Source organism: Adiantum capillus-veneris, chromosome 10, assembly GCF_014529385.1.
Source record: "Adiantum capillus-veneris isolate H3 chromosome 10, ASM1452938v2, whole genome shotgun sequence".
Classification (NCBI taxonomy): domain Eukaryota; kingdom Viridiplantae; phylum Streptophyta; class Polypodiopsida; order Polypodiales; family Pteridaceae; genus Adiantum; species Adiantum capillus-veneris.
This window is the reverse complement of record NC_140940.1, coordinates 80155671-80165950: the sequence shown is the minus strand read 5'-3', so window position 1 is coordinate 80165950 and position 10280 is coordinate 80155671. Positions and strand designations below refer to the sequence as shown.

At 40.6% G+C, this 10280-nt stretch overlaps 1 protein-coding gene across 2 annotated transcripts; it reads left to right on the top strand.

The window, feature by feature from the left end:
- The first annotated feature begins 3248 nt into the window (after positions 1–3248).
- LOC147449134 (uncharacterized) lies at positions 3249–8121 on the top strand. 2 transcript variants are annotated; one of them, XM_086521700.1, is made up of 11 exons: positions 3249–3588; positions 3704–4161; positions 4484–4598; positions 5075–5185; positions 5288–5454; positions 5597–5941; positions 6056–6181; positions 6399–6767; positions 6951–7380; positions 7473–7576; positions 7655–8121. In XM_086521700.1, the coding sequence occupies exons 2-10, from the start codon at positions 3745–3747 to the stop codon at positions 7571–7573; spliced, it is 2181 nt and encodes a 726-aa protein (XP_086377826.1). In that variant the 5' UTR covers positions 3249–3588; positions 3704–3744; the 3' UTR covers positions 7574–7576; positions 7655–8121. The 2 variants fall into 2 exon arrangements, with proteins under 2 accessions (XP_086377826.1, XP_086377825.1); XM_086521699.1 differs by having other exon boundaries at positions 3250–4161.
- Positions 8122–10280: the final 2159 nt, after the last annotated feature.

The following is a 10280-nucleotide window of genomic DNA, read 5'->3' as shown; positions in this document are numbered from 1 at the left end:
AAGCATCTGCAGCTTGGTTGGCTTCGAACAAGAGATGTAGTAGATCACAGATGGTAGTAGTAGGTAGTGGTTAAGCACAAAGGTTCTTTTCCTGAATTTGTCCATAAGCCAATCCCACCTCTGAGCCATTGTGACCTTGAAGCCCATTGGGATTCCCAATAACCTGAAAATTTTTCCATCTGGAATATCTTTACATCCTGCGTTATATATAGCAGTTGGGGTTAGTCCATTTGAAGACTTAAAACCAGTCTTTTGATGATTGATCAGAGATCCACTAGCTTTACAAAATAAATTAAGGCATTCCAAGAAGGATTCAACCGACTGTTCATCTGCGTTTAGAAGTGCATTGGTGTCATCTGCAGACATATGTCCTTTTGAGAGCCTTTGACCTTAATTCCTCTGATCTTTCTTTCCTGCATTTAGCCAAGATCATCAGAAGAGGCAACAAAAAGCAGTGGAGCCAGTGGACAGCCCTGCTTGATAGATCTCATTAATGCTATTACATCAGTTAATTCTCCATTAACAAAAATTATAGCAAAAGCATTTCCAAAGAGAACATGCACAAATTTTAAGAACTTTCTACCCAGACCCATATCATGCAAGGACTGCATCACAAAATCCCATTCCATCTGTCATAAGCTTTATCAAAATCCACTTTGAAAAAATAGTAGTCCTGACCATTCTCTACAACATGCTCCATAGCTTCCCACAAAGAGATAATAGCATCGAGTATAAATCTACCCTTGATAAAGCCTTTCTGTTTTGCAAAATGAAATCAGACATAAGGGGGCTGAGTCTTCTAGCTAAGGATAGAGCAAAAAATTTATTGATAATAGTCAGACATGTGATGGGTCTCCAATTATTGAGATCTTCCCTGCCACCTCTTTTATGTACAATTTTGACAACTCTGGTATTAATTGATGCAGAAAGAGATCCTTTGCGAACAGCTTCTTGCCATACCAGGAGAAGGTAAGGACCAATAAAGTCTTTGTATTGGATGTAAAATTCATTTGGTATTCCTTGCCTGTATTGAGATTGCAAATAGTTTCTTTGATTTCCCCTAGAGAAAGAGGTTGGTCAAGGGATGTGGCTATTTTTGGATCCACAGTCTTCCTTCTGACCATAGCTATGTAAGCTCTTGCCTCTTGAGTTGCTTTTTCTCACTTTGGGAGACCAGAGAAAATATTTGTAGTTTGAGCCAAGCCACCTTTGTTGTTTTTCAGATAAGGAATGAAATTCTTTGCTTTCTTCTTTTTCAATAAATTATACATTTCTTTGGTGGGCTTGTCTACTTTACTAGCCCAGAATTCCCTGGTGTAGGCAAGGGCACTGTTTGCCTCAAGAAGCTCTTCCTGCTTCAGTGTATCTCTATGCTCTAGGAGTCTAGCAGGGGAAGAGTCAATTTTGGAGAGAGATTCTTCAATATGTAGAATCTCCCCAGCTATCATCACTCTTCTATGGGCTCTAATTTCCTTAGCTAGTCTCTTATATGTCGTCAGAGTTTTTTTAATCTCTTTGACTGCAGCCTCCCATGCCTTAGTAGGAGCGAGTGAAGGGCAAAAGAGTTCTCCATAATACCTTTCACTTTTGTTCTGACACTTTTAATACCAAACAAAGTCTGGTCTAAATGGGACCAACCATCCTTGCAGACATTCTCAGATCTCAGTAGTTCAAACATTAATTAAGGTTTATGATCAGAAAGCAAAATGGAGGCATCAGTCGTGCATTTAATCAACCAATGTTCCTGCATTACATTCACAGACATATACATCCTATCTAGTCTAGTAGATTTGTAGCATGTACCACTTTGCTTATTGCTCCAAGTAAACTTAGTATCCTCGGACACATCGACCAGATTTAAAGCCTCTACCATTTCTGTCCAATCCATTTTTTCATTGCCAGAGATCACTTGCCCTTGAGAGTTGGACCTGTCAGAAATTTGTTCAACCATATTAAAGTCCCTGCGCAGATTATGTCTGTTATAGAATTAGGAGCATATATACTAACAATAGTATACTTAATAGGACCAGAAAAGGATACATCAACCCAATAGCCTTTTTCTGACTGCTGTACCTTTGTGACCAAATTGGCCCATTTTGTATGATATACCAATAGCTGCCCCTCCTCTACCTGCATAATGATTAGTGCAGTACCATTGAAAGCCAGAACCTATTCTTTTGAGGTTGTTTTCCAAAACTTCACCTTTCACTTTTACTTCCTGCATACAAATGATATCTGGGTGCAGAGCCAAGTCTTGCATCCATTTTTTGATTACCATTGGCCTATAAGGATCTATGAGGCCTTTATAGTTGAGAGAGAAACCTGTTAAATTAGGACTCTTCATTTTTTGATGCTTTTATGTTGGAGGACTAAGGTCTTTTGTAGTACATGTCCATGGCCATCCCCTTGATGAGACCCCATGATTTGGCAAAAACCTCCAAACATACAATAATGCTTTGTAGCTTTGTAGCGTGTATAGAAACTTTTGATAGTTTGTCAAGAGTTCCTATGTACAACATGAAAATAAACTAGTATAAAGATTTCCTAAACAATTGTAGCTCGATAGAATAAAATTTTGTATATGGGCCTTAATGCCTTTGATATATGATAGAAAATAACATAATTGGAAGGTTACCATTGTAATTCCTTCTACTTGAATCCAGTTGTGCAACTATACTGAAATGTTGTCGCAATTTCCACTTGCAAACAATGAGTAAAGCCTCAACGGAGTAGTGAAACTGATTACGTGCAAGAAGGAGTGAGTCCAAATGAAGTTGTAATGCTCAATAAGTTTAGTTTGTCTCTTTAACCACCATGCTTTGTAATAGGTCACTGGGGCAATAATGCTTTTTGCAATTTCTTTCAAGCATTAAAGGACTCAATTCGTGACAAAGAGGGAGTTTGAATATAGAATAGATAGAACATCTTTATCACACACATGCACTTACAAAGAGTCATACACAATTGCAGAAATGTAGAAATTTTCACATTTGAACATGATGGGCTCCATTTTGCAAGCATCTTCACAATGTAGAGGGATAGCATAATTTGTATTGGAGCCACGGTCGATCACGAGACAACAGTCATTCAAAGCGCTCACACACATACACGTGCACTTACAAACACACACACACACACACACACACACACACACACACACAACTATACCCCAACATTAACCTCCACCAAGAGACTATATTGTGAAGCATACATACAAAAATGGGTTTGAAGTAGCCTTTCCCTCCAAGGATTTACTATATGCTCAATTCCCGCCCTTTCCCCTCCATCAGAAAAAACACATTCAGACAGTGTCGAGGGGGAGAGGAAGAGAGGCGACTCTTTACGTGCACCACCCCTCATCTCTTTGCCTCTCCTCCTTCCGCAGCTTCTGTCGTTTGGCTTCCTTGTGCCTATCCAAAGAGGCTAGGGTTTTCATATTTCTCTGCGCAGAGTTCACCAGAATCGTCTTCTTTCTTTCTTCAAAGAGCAAACGCAGAGAAACGCAGAGTTTTCAAGCTCGAGCAGGGTCTGCGTCTTTCCTTTGATTTGACTGTGGTTGAAGCGCACGATTCAGTCAAGCTCGATCATGTAAGCTGGCATCATCGATTTTTTGAATATCTTTGAAAGGCTTTGTCGTGCGTAGAGGAGATCCATTGTCATTTGAAGCTGTGCTTCTTTTACGACAATCTTTTGCAACAAACAGCAGGTGTTCGCACACAGAGTGTTCTAATTGGAGCTTTGAGGATGGCAACAGAACACGAGGTAGGGGGCAGCAAGCAAAATGGTTTTCATGTAGATGGCCGATTGGATATGCGAGGAGGATGGGGGGAGTCATCATCATGCAGGTATCAACCTGGCTGGGGATCTTGGGGTAATGCTGACATCCCTTCCTCAGCTGGTAATGCAGATTTATCAGGAGATTGTGGTGGTGATTTCGCTGAGTCCCGTGAGTATGAATCGGTTAAAGCCTCTGAGAATGCTGAGGATTGGGGTAGGGCCTCTGAGATTGTGGATGATGGGTGGGGTGAAGTTTCACGTGGTGCTGAATCCCCAAAAAATTTCTGGGCAAAAGCCTCTGAATCTGCAGGAGATGGTTGGGGTGATTTATATGACCCTGACTGTGAAATTGAAGAATCTCAGGAGGCAGAGATTGATGCCAAGGTTTTTCTCTTTATCCTTATTCTGTACACAGACTTCTCAAATTTTGTATTGCAACAGCTTACAGACAATTACACGTCGTGCATTTGTCTGGTTTGAGCTAAGACGTTCCATTTCTTGTTCAAAGTAATCGTATAATGCTAATTATGGATATAATTTTTAACGACTCTGGTTCATTGAATGTGTTTGTTTCTCCTGCACTATTGGGAACATCCTTCTTCATCTCTGAGTTAATTAAGTTGGTCAGAGACTTCTTCTTGGAAAATGTTTCCTGCGTTGTGATTCTAACTCCTGCTAATTGGCATCGTGGGCTTGTCTTTTGCAGTGTTCAGGTCTAACAAATCTGGGCAATACCTGTTTCATGAATTCTGTTCTTCAATGCTTAACTTATACGGCTCCATTTGCCAACAGAATTTTAGATTCTCAACACAGACTTTCATGTGAGTCTCTCTTTATTTGAATCGTATTGCATGATTTTACTACCTGAGTTGTCTTCGGTTATGCATTATATACACTGACTGGACTGCAAAAATCACTGATGTTTTTGAATTAATAATGATACAGAAAATCTCTACAATTCTGAAATGAAAAAGATGGAAGGCTCTTGCATGTGAGAGCTGTAGTTACTTTTTCTAAACCAGCAGACAGTGGGAGAAAACTTGTGCTTCTCAGCTTGTCATATAGAAGTTATTGTAGCTTTTGTAGGAAAGGCATGTGCAATTAAGATTGAATTCAATGTATTGATGGGAGGGACATAAGACATACTTCTGTCAAATAAAGACTTTAGTCATGGGGTGCACACATCAACTTATGAGCAGCAAACAGCTAATGATAATGCATTAGGAAAGTGTGTCTAAAAGCTGGTCTAGGATTTGGGCTAATACACGCATGGGCTGATTTTGGCTGCTTGTTGCAGGTAAAGTGGAGGAGTTCTGTACGATGTGTGCAATAGAAAATCATGTCAAGGTTGTATTGGCGGCTTCTGGGAGAACGGTGTCTCCTGCCTTTTTGGCACGTAATCTTGACCGTATCCTTTGTATTATTCTCGTTGATGTGTGTCAGTCATTTCTGTGATAACAAATAGCGTGTAAGCATTCCAATCTTGTTCAAAGCCTGAACCATCTTCTAGAGATATCGAGGTCATTTGTTCCTGGGCAGCAACAGGATGCCCACGAGTTTTTGCTTTTCCTACTTGAAGGCATGCAGGAACACTGCAAAACTGAAGGGAGCTGCCAAAGTCAGAGGCCAGAGACTAGCCTGGTGTCTGATATATTTATGGGGCAGATGAAGAGCCAGGTAATATGGAGACATTATATATCTGTACTATTATATGTAATCGTTTTCAATGTATTGGATACATATACGTATAAGTTTGGTATATATATTTATGTGTGTGCGTTTGCTATTAAAAGAATGTTTGCTATCTTTACTTTTACAGGTGAAATGTAAATCCTGCTCACACTGCTCTGACTCAGTGGAACCCTTCCTGGGGTTGAACCTCGAGATTGAAGATTGCAATTCTATCAAAGAAGCTCTATCAAACTTTCTGGCTGTAGAAGACTTACAAGAAGAGGAGAAGGTTTCTTGCTCGCATTGTAAACAAGCAGTTAGCAGATCTAAGCAGCTTAGCTTTAGCAAATCTCCTCAAGTTTTAGTAGTTCAACTGAAGCGGTATAAGGCGTCGGAATTCTTTCCTACAAAGATTGAGAGGGATATCAAGTATGAAACATCACTTGATCTTACTCCCTTCGTCAGTCAAGAGGGTGCTGGAGCGTTGATTCAGGTAGTAATGGGTAGGAAGGAGTTGATTTGTATTCTTTGCTTTCAGCATTTCCTAGAACCGCATGAATTTAGATCTCTAATGTTTTGGGTATTGCCATCTTGCTTCTGTGTGCAGGAGTCGGATTGGAATTACAACCTCTATGCTGTACTTGTGCATTCTGGGTGGTCTACCTCCTCGGGACATTACTACTGCTTTGTCCAAACTTCTCCCGGCATGTGGCATTGCATGAATGACTCCCTGGTATGTGCGATAGTGTTTGCATCTTGAGCTCTATAGATTGCAGCTGTGAAATGTTTGACTATCGCTAAATGTTTGACTATCGCTAGTGCTTTGCCACATTGTTACACCTTTCAGCCTGTGAAATTATAGGACCTTTGTGGGGCGTATGCGACAACTTTTTATTTTTGTTCTTGTTTTAGCCATTGATGGGTATGTTTACTTTTAACTTGAGCTACAGGTTTCTCGTGTAAGTGAAAGAACTGTGCTACATCAGGAGGCTTACATCCTTTTTTATATCCGCAAAGGAATCAAGCAAAATTTGCAATTAGAAAATGTGCACCCAGTTAATGAAGATTTGGGGCAATCGGAAGTTCCTAAACTGGAGGCACCTGAGACAGTTGTTGACCCATATTCATGCTCGTCGCCAATTAGCTCCTCTCCAATTAGGCGCGATTCAGCTCTTGATAACTCTGATATGAAAGATTCGTCAAAGGCCTCGAAATCCTCTAATAAAGAGCAGGTGGACATGGAACTAGAGGTTGACATAGTTTGCACTCAAGTGAAGTCACCCCACCCTGCCCAACAACCTTCAATTTCTAAGCACATGGTAAGTCCACTTTTTGGTCTTCTTTGAAAAGAAGAGTACTTCAGTCTAACAGATGAGGTGAAGCTATTCATACATAGGTATGTATGTATGTATCTATAATCAACAACCAGCGAAATGATATCAGCTTCTGGTAATGTGTTTTGCTATCTGTCAATTTTAAATTTGAGTTTTTGGCCTATGCAGAATTCATCTTCCAAAGGAAGAAGTTCAGCCAAGCTTGAAGAGCCAAAGCATTATCTTCAAGCTAAAAAAGGTTCGCATGAGCAGGAAGAACCAAAGCCAAAGATTCAAAGCTCTGTGAAAGCTGAAAAAATTTCTAGTCCGGCTCCCATTGCTGGCTGCAATCAAGTCACGTATGATTCGTTTGAAAGTGGCTCACAGTACAGTTACGTTCGATTGTTGAATAGAATGCCGTCTGCACGGCGGCAGGCACTTCTTGCGAGTGCACAGTCAGGTCAAGAAGCTATGAAACAGGGCACTCCTAAAGCAACTAGTGTCAAGGACAAAGCAAAGCCTGCAAAGGATTTGTTACAAGCAGGAATGGGGCGTGCAACGTCAATATTACTACAGAAAGAAGAGGAGCAAGATTCTAAAGGGAAAGTTAGCTCAAGAGGTTAGCTCTGAAAGCTTTAATTTGTGTGTAAGCATTAAGTTGCTATGATATATGCAGATGGCTGAAGCTTTATTTTGTTATGATGTATACAGAAAAGCCTTGGGCCGAGGATTCTGGCTACATAGACAGCAGGAAGCTGCAGAGAGTGGGAGGCAAAAGGGTGTTGGCATCTATCAGAAGTTCAGTCCATTAGCAGGTTTTGGTCTTTGTCCTTTCATAAGGAAATGGCTTGTCTTATCTTTGATCTTATTTGCCAGGTCACCTTTTCTGACAGGCACCTGAAGGATTCAAGGCAACTATTGTGTTTGTTGGCTTTCCATCAACCTGTATTTTTAGACTTGAGCTGAGGAGAAGAGTCCGGGATCGGCCGTGTACAGAAGATTGATCAAGTAAAAATTTGAGCACTGCTTGTAGGTGTATACTATGGTGTTGCTTAGGGCAAGCAAAATTATAACGTCCTACAGTTGAGATCTCGTATTCCTCTTTCAAATGTGTGGAAGAGCAACTTTGAACCTTATGCTCTTATCAGCAAAGAACTCTCCGGATGGCAACAGCAAATTTTAACCCTTTTTTGCCATGCTGGCATTTTTTGTAACCCTTTAACAACAGCAATTTTCTGTGGACTGCGAACATTGGCAACTTCTGGGCCGCAATGAATTTTGAAATGCTAACAGTTCTGTAAAATTCTTGAGAGTTGTAAGGAGCATCTAGGAAATAAAACGGCATTTCAGCCTTTTTCTACTCGAGTTGAACATGGTTGCCTCAGAAAATGGGGATGATGATGAATATCTTCAAAGCAAGTTCTGGGTCTGTTGGCAGTTGCATTTTTTAAGCTGCCACTCTTTGTTGGCATCGTGGGTCATTTTTGAGTGGAAGTTTTGCAAAGAGTATGGTTGTACGATTAGTAAAAGCAGCTTTGTTCTCTTTAATTGTACATCGGCTGTCGATGGTATGAGATACTGGTTTGAGGCTTCTGTCTAGATTAGAGCTTCTTGTTTCTTTTGGATAGCTTCCACCACCACCAATTGCAGGCCTTGTGTTGTCATTGTTACCCTTGAAAATCTTAAGTATTTGGTTCAAGGATGGCCAAAAATGTCCAAATTGGAACAAGGTCTAGATGATAGAGCAAGGTACCAGTGCCTTCACATTACATTACACCACTTAGAGTAGACGGATAGCGGTACTGCAACCATGAAAGAACAAGTCAATCTTGGGAAGTCCTATGGGGGACTAGAAGATGCCAAGCAGAAAGATTTTGCAAATTTTGAAGAACCAAAGCAGATATTAATCTATCTCTTGGGAAGGAATTGCTGTGATCAGAACTTTCATGGAACATTGATGTGATTGCTTGGCTTTTGTAGGATATTAAGGGTGTTGGCTGTTTGAGGTGCCCTATCTTTCAGAGTTTGTGAAGGGTCCTCTATTGAAGGTGGCCAGAACACTTCAAACTCTCTTCAGGAGGCTTTTCCCCTTGGCCTTTTTTTGGTTCATCAGTTGTCATTGCGATTAGTTATATCATTCTTATAGTTATTTGCCCTATGGGCCTTATGCTGAAAATGTACATAATCATGAACATTTTTCTAAAAATTTGGCTTACCTCCATGTGGAAAACGAGACATACTTTTTGTACAGTTTTGTAATCTCTCTCTCTCTCTCTCTCTCTCTCTCTCTCTCTCTCCATCCATGGAGATTACAGTAGAGGATTTGAGCCATTCTATCTTGACATCTAGAGTCCAGAGGATGGATTTGTCACCCATTATATCATCCTCCACTTGTATTGGGCACCCATTGTATCAGTGGTCACACATACCCAATACAATTCCAGCTAGTAGCACTTCTAGATTCATTTTAGCATCTCTTCTTTTTTTGTACCCAAACATGGCATTAGATTCAGTAGTTTATAATGGATCGGTCTCATAGGTCATTTGGGCCTTTTGAAGATGTCAATATATCATTTCATTTCATTTCTCTTTGATATAGGATGGAGTTCATGTTTGTACTTCATGTGCAGTTCATGTTTGTACTTCCTTGTGCACCCATACCCAATGCTTTGCCCTACTCAATGGCATAGCTAAATGGTCATCATTAGGAGGATTTACATGTTACCCACACCAGCATGGTGCTAACACAGGGAATTATGTACTTGCTCTGCTTGCTCTTATTCCGCGTATCCAAGAGCTATCCATTTCAGAGATATTTATTGGAGTTGCTGCAGATCATGCATACTGACCTGTCATACACAGGCATAGATGTCCTTTTCCAGTATACCAGTTCTTTAGGGAGACAAGTCATGTGTACACTCCTTAGATCTTTAGATTGCTAGCAGATGTGGATCCCCATGAACCTTTGACAAAGCTTACGCACCACCTTAGAGATGCCAGTATGATGCATGATGCCATTGATAGACTACACATAGGTACATCACATGATCATGATGGTCTAATTGTTGAGCATTTTGTGTTATGCTTAGATACTTTGGAATCTCTGTTATGCTTTCCTCAGAGTTGGAGCACTTACACTATTGTGCCTATATTTAATGCTGAGGATCCTATGCTCCCTAGTAACTATCGTACCATCATGAAAGGCCACACATTAGCCAACTTTTACGCTTCTGGCACTTCAAGCTTTCATTGAGGAGGGTAGAGCACATGGCCTCCATATCTATTGTTGCTTTTTGGATTTTTGCAAAGCTTTTGATATAGTTCTAGAGCGAGATTGATGCATAGATTGTACGATTTGGGTGCTCTGAGTGAGACATGGGGTGTCTTGGCACTCTATGAGACAATGACAGGTAAAGTGCATGCGCTAGAAGGCTACCGGAGATAGTTCAATAAACCGCTGAAGTAAAGTAGGGATGTGAGCTCTCTCTCTCTCTCTCTCTCTCTCTCTCTCTCTCTCTC

Bases quoted from the DNA above. Each gene is read 5' to 3' on its own strand.
- LOC147449134 (XM_086521700.1), top strand. From the start codon at position 3,745: ATGGCAACAGAACACGAGGTAGGGGGCAGCAAGCAAAATGGTTTTCAT. The intron at 4,599-5,074 runs GTGAGTCTCTCT...TGCTTGTTGCAG, and splicing joins TTCTCAACACAGACTTTCAT to GTAAAGTGGAGGAGTTCTGT. The intron at 6,182-6,398 runs GTATGTGCGATA...CTTGAGCTACAG, and splicing joins ATTGCATGAATGACTCCCTG to GTTTCTCGTGTAAGTGAAAG.